General features: G+C 32.3%; 1 protein-coding gene across 1 annotated transcript; it reads right to left on the minus strand.

Moving 5' to 3' along the window:
- Window positions 1-1,807: 1,807 nt before the first annotated feature.
- On the minus strand, window positions 1,808-5,272 carry LOC131855697 (chymotrypsin-2-like). The gene is given in 7 exon segments (XM_059207000.1): window positions 1,808-1,957; window positions 3,070-3,240; window positions 3,999-4,233; window positions 4,724-4,862; window positions 4,865-4,888; window positions 4,891-4,938; window positions 5,215-5,272. Coding segments are annotated over 7 exon segments (825 nt in total).
- Window positions 5,273-15,908: the final 10,636 nt, after the last annotated feature.

The following is a 15,908-nucleotide window of genomic DNA, read 5'->3' on the forward strand; positions in this document are numbered from 1 at the left end:
ATGGCTGAGGCCTGTGGCGGTAAGGTTCTGATATTTTTCTCAACAGCCTAAAAAATGGGTTTTAAGTTTCTAGCTTTAAAAAATGACAATACATGCATACAACATTTTAACTCCCCTTTTGACCCTTACAACCCATTTTCGTTAATTATATTTAATCAATACGTAAAAAAATAAGATTGAAGCTTAAACTTTTAAAAATTCCTCTTTCAGTCTCTTATGACCCTTTTTAGCATTAAAAAGTAACCTAATGTAACCGATCTCAAGATCTAGACTTTAAATTTCATTTAAATCAGTTCAGAAGTTTTGGCTTTTAAGACAGACAGGCAGAGTCACTTTCACTTTCATAATATTAGTAAGGTATTTATTAAATAAACTGACCCAAAAAAGCGTAAGAAAAAAGCTTCATCGTTCTAGCTTCAAATATGACGAATTTCCATAAAAACTTTTATCTGCTGTTTTATTTTACCCCTTGAATGGTGACAATGTGATATTTACAAATTTAAATGTCATATTTATTTATATTTAATAAACAGTTTAAACATTTCTTTAAATTCTTTTGAAAATTGGTGGTCCAGTTGGCCAATAACATAATAAAATTTTGTTAAATCAAAATAATAGATGTGATATTCTAAATTGCAAACTATCCCTCTACTTGCGCGAACCATATCTCTGACTCTACTGGCCAGAATGGAGAAACGCGTATTCCGAACCTGAATAGCTCGGATGGAACGGTAGATGTTGTTTCTTCCAAGGAAATGTTGTTCATATGTATTGACAACATTTTTAATATTATATGTTGTTTTATTCTTCAAAAATATTAATAATATGTTCTTACGCTCTTGTCCAAGAGCAGGGTCATCAGTTATAGGCTATACCAGGATTATATTTATGTATTTATAAAATAAAATTGCAGAGCAAACGTTTATTCATTTAAATTCATAAGGAGACAACGGATTGACAATAATCAGTTGCGCGCGCAACTTATACAAATGACATATATGTTTATTTATGACATATGAGTGTTACTAAGTCGCATATCTAGTACAATACTGGTGTAATTCAGAAATTAAAAATTTTTCAAAATAGACTTAATAACACAATTATAAAGTAGACTTTCCAAAATATCAAATTTTTTAGTTAAGCCATTATTATAATAAGTGTGTATTCAACCGCATAAAGATAACCTTGCATTACCATTTTCAACCCTTTACAACCCTTTTTTCGCATTAAAAAGTAACCTATGTCCTTCCTCGGCGTCTAGACTATATGGGTACCAAATTTCATTTAAATCAGTTCAATAGTTTTGGCGTGAAAGCGAGACAGACAGACAGACAGACAGACAGAGTTACTTTCGCATTTATAATATTAGTAAGGATAAATTAATTATCAATGTATATTTTACTGTTTATAGATACTTTAATATATATGTATAAGTATCTCTGAACAAATCATTAATTAAAGACTGATAAATTGTCTTATGTTTTTGTTGCATTAATCTCTTGGGGACAGTAAAATTACTACTTTTGTAAATTTTAAAACAGCTTATTTTTATAATTTTATATATTACAAAGGGTTTCACAGTTCTTCAGTACATCAGTCTAATGATATTATTGCAAAATTAAGTACTTCCATTATTTATCACCTATGTACTATCTACCTACGGAAAGGGAGGAAGAAAGTAATGAATGACAATTTTAATAGATTATGAATATGACTTTATTAGGTACTGTTACATTATACAATGGCTATTAATCACACATGTTTATCTTCAATTATGTTTAATTATAATGAAGAGTAATAAAAAGTTTTACTCGCCGAGAATGGGTTCTAGGAAATCCTTTACGCCACTGATACGGGTGAAAACGTCTGGTGCTCCTAAGGCGCATGCGAAGCCCCACGACACTATTCCAGATTGTTTACCAGTCTCAACGGATACCAGAGCACTTCCAGAGTCACCCTGTGGAAAAAGAATGTGCACTATTATTTATAGAAGATTCAAAAGTTGTTTCTGTCAAAAGATTCTCGCTTTTATAATTCAAGTCACTGAATCTAAAATATTCGACTAGATTCCAATATTATCCATTTTGAATATTAGACCTTGCTATTATAATAGTATCAGGTAGGTGAGAGGCATTGTCAACTGTCGACGTTATTGTAACAGTTGATACGTCGATATTTTGCTGAGAATATTTGAATTTGATGTGGCAAGGGGCGCACCTACTGTCGTATTAATTTAGTTTATCATCCGAGTTTGTCATTATACGAGAAATATTATGAAATTAAAATTGATATTGACACAAAGTTTTTCATTTGTTCCCAAGACCCTTGAAGTTACAGAATTCATAGTCCGTGTAGTAAACCGCTGGGTCACGAAGCCCTCAATTACAAATTAAAACATTTCCTTAAACAAGACAGATAATGGTGTCCAAGATTTAATAATATGGTGATTTTTAATTGATAATAATTACTGTCTATTACATGTATGTGTAAGTAGAATATCATTCTAATAAGTTGACAGTGCTAACAATGTTGCGTGATCTTGGACATCTCTTGAAGGTAACGTGATATGAAGGTAAACTAACTGTCACCAGGTTAGTAAGAATGATAGCAAATATTAATTTTTAAATATTGGACAACTAGAAGTTTTTAAATCCTTTTCTAAACATTAAGTTTGAAATGCCAGAGAATATTAAATTTATTACTTGCAAAGATGACAGGTATAAACCTATTGCATACAATCGAGATGCAAATGTTAAATATGAATGTAGGTGTGACAAAGATAGAAAAGATGAAGGATTTGTATATCATAAGTAGTTTGAAAGTAGTGCCAATGTCAGATATAATAATTATAATCGTAAAGAAAATATTTTTAGAAAACTATTAAGTATATATGTATATGTCGATTATTTTAATGGCAGAGAAAAATCTAAAAGAAATTAATTAGACAGAATCGATTCTGGCATAGAAAATAGCGAGATTAAAAATAACGATGTGACTTCAAACGAATGAGACTATAGCTTCGTACATTGACCTTAAATTATATTGCATAAGGAAAACAAGATGACTTACATTACACATGCCGTATCCAGGAGAATGCAAAGTGCAGATTTCCACATTCGGATCAATTGGAGGAGCCCAGCCCCATTGGAGTGATGCTTCATCAATTTTGTCTATGCAGTCCTGTCCAGAAATTGTATCCACGTACAAAAGTTGTAGCTCATCAGGTATTGGTCCCCAGGCCTGTCGAATATAAAATAATATATCTCAAAAAGTTTGAACATTTTCTTTAGCTGCAATATATACTCAACAATATAATTAATTACACATAGGTAATAATAACAACGCATGGTAAAAACATGTAGAGTAATGGAACATCCGTTTCCATATAGCCCAGGCGTTCAATACGATTGGTGTATACAAATACATGCACATGTACTCTGTATTATCTCAGCTTTATTAGCGGCTCCAGACGTGAACAATGAAATAGGTGAAGTGAAGAGGAAATCCGTCTGTGCAGTAGCATATTTTACATATTTAAATAGTATTGTTAGTTGACGGATTGTTGCTCGATAGCAACACTTCAGATAAATTGTGTTATATTTCATAAGTACACGCAGTATGTGATACACATCTTCAACCATATTCAGCGCAGATATATTATGTAAAAGTATACATTTATCCAGTACAAAATATATTATATTGTAATGTAAATTGATGAATAAATAAAGTTTTTCTGTTTTTTAGGACTTTCTACCACAACTATATATAACACCCTATAGGTCGTAAGTTCAAACCTGGTTCATACAAATTTATGTACGTAAATTTACATATTTGTTTGACTATTCAGTTGTTGAATATTAGAAAAAATCAAAATTACTAATTGCTATATGTTCACTGACGCGTTCAATTTAAATATGTTTAGGGAAATGTTACGACAACTATGCTATCGATAGTACTGATATCAGCCGTGAAGGTATGTTATTTATTTCGAATCTTACCCAAATTCTTCCCCAGCCCGTGACATAACTGTTTTCTTTTCCATCCACCCAATCGAAGTTAAGAGATATCACTGCAACGTTGTCACTGAGCTTTAACTCTTCAACAAGAAATAGTACTCCTACGTCATTTTTAATTAATCTTGAGTCCCATTGAGGATGATTGATGAAGTGCGAAAAGTCTAGATAGTATCTCGGTGTTTCCCATTGGTTTGTGCCAACAGCTCCGCGAAAAGTGCTATCAAATAAAAAAAAACATTGTGTTAATCAACATTACTTTAACATTAACACAACTAATATAATTTTTTAACGTATACGTAATATATAATTTTAATTTTAATGCAATTAACAAGGGGCTTCGATTGTAGACAAATGAATGGTTATCTAAGAGGTTTAGAAATGTTTGAGCAGTGAAATAGGTTTCATTAAAACTTTTTATTTCATTTCTATAATTTGATTTTAACGTTCTAAATTATTTTGTTAAAAATATGGAATAAGTAGAATATTGTAAATTCCATGTTACTGCGATATTTTTCTTACTATTATAAAATACATTATTAGGTTAAGAAAGAGTTATTGGTATGAAGTATGCTTCAAGTACTAGATCAATAGCATAATTGCTACAGGCACAACATAATCATTGTAGACAATCTTGTCTAAATTTGGAGAGATCGCTTCACTTTTTAACAAATTTAAATAAGGTTCGAATATTATACAAAATTACTTACTCTGACAATTCTCCTTGCCAAGACACAAAAGGATCGATACAATGGGCGGCAGTAAGGATGTGTCTTAAGCTCACAATGGATCCTCCACATACGAGGTGAGTTACAACTTCGCCAACCACTAAAGCTGCCATATGAGGGCGTAGTTTTTAGGTGCATCTTCACCCCAACAATACGGCCTGATAAGGCACTTGTTTCGGGAGCTTGAACAGGTGTAGCTGAAATTTTTGTAATGTTAAGTTTATATGCTTCAAATTTTTGTTTAAAAAAAACATAGACTTTAAATTGAACTAAATTGCAAAATGGGAAATATTTTACGAGTATATACGGTAGTCACTAAAATTGGCTCACATTGGTTTTAGATCGCGTAATATATACGTAAATAATATAAATAAGATACTCTTCATTAAATCACTTGTAGTACTCAATTTAACTCTATAATAAGTTAAAAGAACTTTAAAATAATAATACAACTAAATGAAATTATAATTTACCTGTTGTACGATCATGTGCAAATATTCCAATAAAAAGGGCGAAAATTATGGATTTCATTATGCTGGTTTTAATATTTGACTATTTAATAAGAAATCAGAATATTGACTAATATTTAATTGAAAATAATTCATATTTATACTAAATCAGAAAAGTATTATCTGAAAAAATATCGATAATCGTCCCAGAAGTCAAAATGTCGTAGTGTAATGACCCTGCCTTTAAGTATCCTTTAATTTTATCTTTGTCGTCACTTGATAAAATTTTACTGTAGACTTGATTGAATTTCCTGAACAAATTAGATTATTATTCATAACGTATGTGATACGAGATTGCATGACTGAGAAGTAGTATAAAGTAACCATTAGAACTGTCATTTGGCACTATTCCATTTTATATTTCAAAACCCATATTTATTAATAAAAAATATAGTTTTTAGTGATTAGAATTTTCCGTAACCGTACTTATGGGGTTCGGTTTATAAACCGGTAATGAAACTTCATGGGTTCAACAAAAAAGCAGGGTAACCCGTAAACTATGTGTTATTTTGATTACTGTATATGTATTGTGGTGTAGGGTAGGTAGTAGGTAGTAATTATTACGTAATTGTTTCTGCAACATTTCCACTATACAGCCTATCTGCTTAGTAGATGAGGAGGTGCATTATAACCGCTGCTGTTTTAATTACATAATAAGAGGTCAGGGTAAGTGTGGTGATGTAACGTATCGCCTTAGATCCGGCACCAGTTTCCGATCTGTTCAGAACTCGAATTCATTTTATGTTTTGATAAATTGTCTCGATAATTTTTAATGAATCATGGGTTGGTTGTATGTGTTACTTAATATTATTTGTTGTTGTTTTTTTTAAAACGATTAAGTACATATATCAACTGCCTTGATGGTCTCGCGCTTGAATACACTGCTATCTTCTGATGGATTTCTATCTCCGGACTGTACAAACTAGGTGTTCTTTATATATTTACAAATAAGTATTAGATTTATTAGTTGTCAAGTATTCCTGATACAAGTTCTGATTTATTTGCAATTAAAGTACGTTGTGTGAGTTGTCCAGGGTCAGTAAATTTATTATTAATTTATCTAATTTAGTAAACTGTTTCTTACATTTAAATACCAACTTGTTACGGTTTGTTAAAATGCTTTATAATTCACATATACGCTAAACATTTGCGAGTTTCTATTGTATTTATAGTGCACAGTGCACTTTTATTGGATTGTAACTTTTCTACTACTGGGAGTATGTTTGTCGCATTGCTAGCATGAATAATTTATAAAGTGGCATCATTTCGTATCCAGTGGGAGTTTTCATTCTGACTGGCAGTTTCAATTTATCACTTGGTTTCTTTTGCTCTACTGCACTATTTGTGTCACGGATCTTGAGGCTTTTTGTAATTTATTTTCTTAGAAATTAATTTATTGTGATCTAGTTCCGGTCTACGGTGGAGACAATAAAAATTTGCGTAATATAAATAGTACACAAACTGACACAATGATATAATGGTATAGCTATCTATCTAATAAAAGGATGTCATATCTAATTAATCATTAGAGATATAAAATTGTTTTCCAATCTTAGATTTATTTGCCAAGATGTCTATGGTTAATTAGTTGTAATTAAGGTAAGAAATTTAGGCTTATCAAAATTTATTGTTACATAACATAAGTATAATCACGAATAAATGATGTCGCTTACGATAATATGTTTTTTGTTCATTATATTTGTATATTATATACTAGCAATCGGTCCCCGGTACCCACGGATGCATTTCAAATCTTTGAATTTCTTAGCTTATTAGTCCGTTGCGTAATTTAAAAGATATAAGACAGCGGCGGCGCTTTTGTTTTATACTATGTAAATATATATTTTATACATTTTAGTCTTGATTTAATTTATATCATCCAATATTAATTACTATTAATTAGTAATATTTACAATGTCGCGTCTTGGATGTTGTACTACACTATCCTATTAACGAATTAAGATCGGCTCAGCAGTTTCCTCTCCAAGACTTCTGTATACAGCCGTGGTATACAATAGAATATACGTACTTATATAATAATAATAATCCATGACAATTTACACAAAGGCATATAGTCTCAAGCTAAGCAGGGCTTGTTTTATGGCTACTAGGCAACTGACAATACTTCAATATATTTTTTATTATTATATACATAATATACTTAACAAACACCCAGACCAAACCGAACAGTCATACTCATGAATAAAGTGTTTGCACTGTGCGAGAAATTAAATCCGCGACTGTCGGAAGTAAGGCAGTGTGCTAAACCGCTAGACCACCGAGGGCTTTTTTTTCGGACTACACTAATATTGTTGGCCGCAGCTGGCACTCCAAACCCGCGGTGGAGCGGATGAAGGCCAACTCCTGCCTGACGGATACGACTTTAGTCTGAGGGCACCACTAGGGGTTCGAACCTCGGCTCAGGCCGTCGTAATTTCGATCCCCGTTTGAATTGGACGGGGGATCGATCGGAGGGGTCCACCGAGGGCGTCGTATATTACGTACTCGTTTGTGGCGGTCAGGTGTTTTATGAAATATTTAAAAGCAAAAAAATAATATGTGATTATGACAATTATGTATAAAGTATCATACTGGCTTATTGTCTTTACAACTGTCGGTCTTCAAGCCAGTTAGACAGAAGGAGTCTAGTGTCATAGCCATCTATGAGTTGTGTAAGATAAAGTAAGAAGTGTCTTCTCATCTTAAATATTAGTTTCAAAGACTTTTGATCTCTCAGTTCATAGTTAGTTTCGGTAACGATATTTTTCTATTTTCTCACTGTATTTTTTGTATGTAATTGAAAATACTTATCAGCTGTGGACCCCTATATACATGAATATCATTACGGGCATCGTGTTATCATAATACTGGCCTGAAGTACTCATGCGTTGCCGTTCTAAAAATAACTAAGATTTGCTGCTTTTCTGGCCTTTTTTATCATTATTTTTACTGCCGTATGCCATCCTTAAACCGAAAATATCTTACAAAGAAAGTACTTGGCGGACAAAGTAAATAAGACAGAAATATAATAAAGACCCAGACAAACAAATTTTTATTGTCTACTTGCGAAAAATATCTGTAATATCAAATTTTCGTTAAACCTTTTTTTCATGTACTGAACATATAGAGAGGATACTTCTAATTATGAAAAATAGCCATTTTAAACAAATATCATTAAGATACGTAAACAGTTTATTGGAGAAAATATTTACGAATACTCATTAAACATATTTTCTGGTCAATAAATTGACGAAGAGCCAACAATAAATTTAAATCTAAAAGCAGCTATTTTGTTCGATTGTTTTAATACCTTGATCAAAACAGTTATGATTAACGGATCGGACCGAAATTCCAAAATCTCGTTTACTTTTGACATTTCACTGTTATACTAGCACCAATATACTAAAATATTTATTGCAGCTGTATGTATTCCTTTACGTAAGGAATATTGTTATAGATGAAAACAAAATTACTTGTCTTCATTGTGAAATATTCGATATTTTCATGGGTATTTCTAAAAATCTTTCATAGTGAATATGGAAAGTGTAGATCAGTATGATATGCCATCATCAGTTGCTATAATTTCATTTCCACATTATTTATAGAGCTAAGTTTTTTTTATATCAGAAACAATTATTTCGCTTATATTAATATTAAAATTAAATACCACAGCATGTTGTTTCTCAATTATATATTTTTTTATTTTAAATATTTTTCTTTTATTGTTGACAGGGTAATAATCATGTAGATATATTTCAAAGCTAGTCAAGATATGTAAATGGCATCTGTTTGAAATACTTCACTCCACATTAAGTGAGTTCACTTTCACTCGTACATCCTAGTCTCATCACCAATACTACGTGAGGCTCATGATGATGACGGCATAGTGGCCCACTGCCATGTTCGTTCACGGTCACACGAGTCTTCATGCTCGACTTTGCCGCTATTGTTGGATTCGTTACACTTTTGTTTTGCTTTCAGTCTATTGTTTAGTTTAAAATATGATTATTTTAAGGTGTGATATGGTTTGTGGCACGCATATAATAAAATTTAATTGCATTAAAGATTATTTTGTAAACAAATCACGTTTTCTTTATTTACGACGAATATAATTATGATATTGGATTTTCGACAAAAGCAAATTTATATTAGTTAATTGTAGGTAATATGTCTTCTAGCGATGTAAACGAGCCTTGTTAATAAAACATTATTTATATATATGTGTATGTATATCTATAGAATATGAAAATATTAATGAAAAAAACAGACTATAGGAACTTATTGACATATCGCTATTATGTTATATCTGATCTTTCTTATCAGCAAATATATAACGAAACGGAGGTTTAAACATAAGCAGAAGAATGGAATTAATTTATATTATGTCAATATGCAATTACCTTAAGGGTTTTTAGACAGCTTTATAACTATGAGTTAGCTCAAAAATGAAATGTAATATTTAAAAGCACAAAATATATCTATATTAAATTGAAATTAAATTGCTTTCATCACAATATTGTTTATATTGAAAGTATCAGAAATTTGGTATATCGTATACCAATATCAATTGGCAACAGTTCAATAAATGTCAAACTCAAAGTTCAAGTGAACAATAGTCAGACATAAGTTCTTGTTAAGTGTCGAAATGGAGCGAGAGATTAGCACTAATTACTCGATAGGAGTACTGAAATCTGGTAACATTTTCGGTAAATATCGGGAGTTCTTTAATGAATAGAACAGAATAAAATAAAATAGAAAATCATTTATTCAAATAAACTTACATTGAAGCACTTTTGAATGACATTCATATAGTAAATATCCGCTTAGTATAATGTGTAAAATTCTATAAGTTTGCTTTGAATCTTTTGAAAAGACTAATAGGTCCAGTCTAATTGTTCTGATAGCATCAAGTCAATTGACCGATCGTGACCGCGTTGTGCCTGTCATTTGATTCAATTACCTTTATTACTGCGTCTTTCAATAATGTCAACTCTATAATTGAAATATTGCGTTAGATCAGAAGTTTCTCAGAAAATATTAATATATAATCTAGGCGTCCGATCTTAACGTTCGTTAAAACTTGCAATTTAATAAATCATAAGTAATTAAGTTTTATAATGGAAATACGTCGGTATGTTGATAGTTATCTAATTTCTGCTATCTTGAACTGATTATTATTAATATTATACTAACCTTGTTTCTACTTTTGCAAGTTATTCTAATATTTCTATTTTCACACCATATATGTTCTGGAGTAGACAAAAAAAAACGGATACCTACAGACTTCTCTTCTTAAATACAAGTCTTGCTTCATTTGCATTTATCTCATAGGTACATACATCTCGCATGCGTGTACATACATTCTTCTTCTTTCTTGACTTTCGACAACTACAACAACTGATCAAGATAAGTTGGCCTGGACCAGCTCTTTCTAACACTTTTTTTTTAAATCAATAAATCAAACCGTTTTTTTAATAATTACCAAATTGGGACACAACAATTTTTTTCTTTTAGTGATTTATAGTTATAATTTTTCTTTTAGTGATTAAAAGTTATAATTTTTATTTTATTACTGTGATAGTAAATAGGTAGTTTTGTAATCTCATCCACCTTTCCTATTTCAACTGTTGCATCATTTAAATCAGTGGAAAGAAAGTAAATTGCAAAAGGTTTCGCTTTTATATTACTGCGTGTTTAAATCTATGCTACTATGTGAGATCATTTCACTCTTGCCGTCGTTTACCGCTACCAAAGATGCGGTACAGTGGCTTCCGTTCATTACATTACATCATGTGTTTCGCGTTCAATTGCATGCAATGTTTTGTATGTCCTTGACTGAGTTTAATTGAAGCAATTGTATGCGGATTAATTTGATTAAAATTCTTGTAATGCATGTCTGATGAATCGAGAATATATATTCGATATTATTGACATTGATTTTACGTATTAATGCATTAATTAATTAATTGGTCTAATAATATTATACCTTTACCTTTTAGTATAATATTATTAGACCAATTAATTATTGTATGCATTACTACTAATTATTTATCGATATTACATGCCCTAAATGTAATGTTAGTAAAAACTAATCTAAAATTACATTTTTTTATGTTATCTGATTTATTGAATTGATACTATTATACTTGTAATTGTAGTGTATTTTCTTCTGTGAACTCTATATGGATATTACGTAGGACGTAAACCCTATGTACTTTTATAAATATTTCATTTTTTATGTCAATTATAAAATTGATACTTATAAAGGTTTGTGACAACGAAGCTTTAAAACAAAATAGCTTTGTTTAACACAATTTACTATAGAGGGCACTACAATAAAACACACAACTATTTACACTGCGTATATTCGTCACCGCCGTGACCAAAAAAGCGACCAAAAAAAATTAATACAATTCCAGTACATGGGTTGGGACAAAAGTCAAACCTTAGCGCGTTTCAATTTTTCCACTAGCGCCATCTAGTATCATAGATGAGAAACAAACTTAGTAATTTAAACATCCCGCCCACCAAGGACTTGTCCTTACAAATAATAATTTGACAATAGAAAACTTAACATATTATTACATACAACAAATAGGCCAAAATAATAAAAAAAAAAACAATATTCAATTTAGTTTACAAGCAATGATGCCGCCTACCTTAATTATATGTAACTGAACAAATAATAATCAATATGACAAATGCAGCCGCCCACCATGACAATATAAAATTAAACTTAAAGTAACAAAATTAACAGATCTCTTACTGCTATTAACACACACCAAAAAATACAAAAACAATGTTGCACTAATGTAGATACTACTTTTTAGGCAAAAAACAAAATTTATTAACAGGACGTTTTAACAATTTGTCCTTGCATTTAAGAGTAACAACACGAGTTATATTGTCTTTACCGGCATGCTTTTCTACAATTCTACCAAGTATCCACTTCGTGGGTGGTAAATTTTCTTCTCGGACTATTACAATATCATCAATATCTGGCTCAGATCTTTTTATACTCCACTTATATCTCTTATCTAAATGCAATAAATAGTCTTTAGACCACCGATTCCAGAAATCGTTTATCATTTTTTGAACTAATCTCCACCGTTCTAAACCAGTTACATTACTAATTTGATTATAATGAAAATTATCAACTACACTTATGATGGGTTCTCCTACCAGAAAATGACCGGGTGTCAATGGAAGAGGGTCAGAAGGGTCATCACTTAATTGACTCAATGGACGCGAATTCAGACACGCTTCAATTTGGATCAAGACCGTAGACAATTCTTCATATGTGAGCGTACTTTCACCGATCACCTTTCTCAAAATTAGTTTGGTTGAGCGTACCGCGGCTTCCCAAAGTCCTCCAAAATTAGGACTGTAGGGAGGGATGTAATGCCATGTAGTTTTTTGTAGAGCAAGTAATTCTGCAATTTCCTGAGGAACTCTTGATTTTGCTTCATCGAACATCTGTCTCAGTTCTTTATCGGCACCAACAAAGTTGGTGCCATTATCACTATAGAGATCCATACAAAATCCACGTCGACCAACAAACCTTCGGAACGCAGCAATAAAGCCTTTTGCAGTTAAGTCTGAAACAGCTTCTAAATGTATAGCACGAGTCACCATACAAATAAAGAGGCAAACATAACCTTTGTATGACTTAGCTCCTCTTCCTGGAGAAAATTTGATGTTGATGGGTCCTGCGTAGTCAACCCCAGCTGATTTGAATGGTTTACTTGGTTGCAAACGAACTTCAGGCAACTGACCCATTAACGGAGTATTTTTTCTTTGGGCGTATCTCAAACAAGTGATGCATTGTCTGAAATGTTTTTTCACTAATTTTCTAGCACGTATTATGAAAAATCGACTTCTAATGTAGTTAAGCATTGTTTGAGGTCCACTGTGCATTGTTGAATTATGTGCGTCCATTATAATGACCTGGGTAAGATGACTTATCTCAGGCATTATGATGGGATGTCTTTCATTATAGTTCAACTTCGCCAAATGTATGCGACCACCTACTCTCAAAATTCCTTTCTCATCCAAAAAAGGATTAAGAGAATAAACTTCGCTTCTTTTGAATACACTACCTTTCTGTAGTTGTTTCATTTCATCACTGAAATACAAATGTTGCACTTGCTTAATACATATCATTAATGCCTCTTCAGATTCTTGAACTGTTATAAATTTAGGATATTTATGTTTATTTACTTTTATATTTAAAAATCTTCTAATATATGAAATTATTCTCAACACTTTCTTTAATGATGAATATTTACTCCAAATGAAATTACTTTCTTCCTCTATTAATTGTCTGTTGATTTCTTTTCTGTTTATTGTGACTAAAGACTTTACTTCTATTACCTTGCTAACCTTTTCCTCTTCTTTAGTGGTGAACTCAAATATCGGTAAATCAACAATTGGCTCATGCAGCCATATCGGTCCATTCCACCAAAGTGTATGAGTTTTCAACTCAGATGGTTGCAAGCCTCTAGAAGCGCAGTCAGCAGGATTCAATTTTGTATCGACATGCCTATACTGATCGCTGTCTATAATATTTAAAATCTCAGATACACGATTACTGACGATAGTGGTCCATCGTGACGGCAAACCTCGTAACCACGCCAAAACGACAGTCGAATCTGACCATGCATACAAATTCTCTTTAGGAACCTCCATTATTTGCGACACTTCAAATAACAGCTTTGCAGCTAATGCTGCACCACAAAGTTCCAGCCTCGGAATTGACAGTTGTTTTTCTATTGGGGCAACTTTTGTTTTTGCCGTCACTAAATGGACATAAACCCGACCGTCATTATCTATTACACGTAGATATACTACGGCTGCATAGGCAGACTGCGACGCATCAGCGAAAGCATGCAGCTCTGTTTTACAGTTATGCGTATACTGTAACCATCTCGGTATCAATATCTCCTCTAAATTAATTAGCTCTTCCCTGTATATCAACCACTCAGTTAACAATTCTTCCGTTAATTCATTATCCCATGGCAATCCAGACTTCCACAACTTTTGAATGAATATTTTAGCAACAATCACTACAGGCGCAATCCATCCCATAGGATCATATAAACTTGCGATAGTAGAAAGTACCTTCCTCTTTGTAACTGGTAAGCTCAACTCTGGTAACTTCACAATGTACTGAAATTTATCCGAATCTCTATGCCATCGAATCCCTAAAACCTTGATTATAGAGTTTGATTTTACCGTTACTGATTGAGCGTCATCTTGATTGTTTTGGCCAATAAATTGCAGAAAACTGTTACTATTACTGTTCCACTTTTGAAGCTGGAAACCACCTGAATTTAGTAATTGATTCAATTGTTTATAAATTTCTTCAGCTTTGTCTTCAGTTTCACAGCCCGTCATAAGGTCATCAACATAAAAGTCTCGCTTTGTTATTTCTGCTGCAATAGGAAAATTATGTTGTTCTTCATCTGCTAATCGTTGCAGTGATTTTACAGCCAAGTACGGAGCACAGGCTGTACCGAATGTTAAGGTAAGTAATTCGTAATGACCGATAGGTTCATCTGGATTTGATCGCCAAACTATTCTTTGGTATCGCGTATCTTCAGCACGTACACGAACCTGTCTGTACATTTTGATAATGTCCGCTACAATACATATCCTATGCTTTCGCCATCTCATTAAAATGTGCCTTAAATCCTGTTGAAGTTTGGGTCCAACAAGAAGATTGTCATTAAGAGATACGCCATTGACACCTTTACATGACGCATCAAAAACAACGCGTAGCTTTGTTGTTTCCTTGTCCTCCCTCACCACTGCATGATGGGGGAAATAAACAGCCTTACAGTTATCGGAATCATCACTAACGCGTACCATATGATTTAAATCTAAATATTCCAGAATGACTTTATTGTATTCTTCTTTAAATGCAGGATTCTTCTGAAATTTTCTTTCAAGGAAATGAAATCTTTTCTGTGCAATATCCTTTAATTTTCCATTTTCACATTCTGGTTTCTCTCTGTTTAATGGTAATTTCACTACGAACCTCCCTTCATCGTTTCTACGTGTAGTTAACTCATAAATTTCTTCGCATTTTTCTTCTGTCTTGGTTAACTTCTTTTTAATTGTATTTGGCTCATTTTCCAATTCCCAAAATTGTTTCAATAAAGTATCTTCCCTTATCTGTATATGTAAACTTATTAATTTCTAATTTACCGAAGTTGATTGTGACACTCTTCCTGAAATAACCCACCCAAAAATAGTGTTTTGTGCTAACATATGTCCTTGTGGATGTTTCAACATGTCACTCAATAAAATTTCACTATAAACTTCAGCTCCAAGAAGAACGTCTATTCTACCAGGTGATGTATACCCTGCATCAGCTAGTGATAATTTCTCGATGTCTAGCCAATCAGGAATGTTTACATTAGTACATGGAATACGTGAAGTAAGTGATTTTAATACATAAGCGGTAATCTGAATTGAATTGTTTGAATTTCTCTGTGATTCTATACGAAAAGAGACCATATGTTTAATTATTAATTGACCATCTCCCAGACCTGACACACAACCATTTACTGGAGTACGTTTAAGCCCTAGCAATTGAACCGTCTCTTCGGTCACAAACGACGCTTGTGATCCTTGATCAATTAACACCCTAAGTA

This window comes from Achroia grisella, unplaced genomic scaffold (genome assembly GCF_030625045.1).
Source record: "Achroia grisella isolate CSIRO2021 unplaced genomic scaffold, CSIRO_AGI_Agris_v1 utg1062, whole genome shotgun sequence".
Lineage (NCBI taxonomy): Eukaryota > Metazoa > Arthropoda > Insecta > Lepidoptera > Pyralidae > Achroia > Achroia grisella.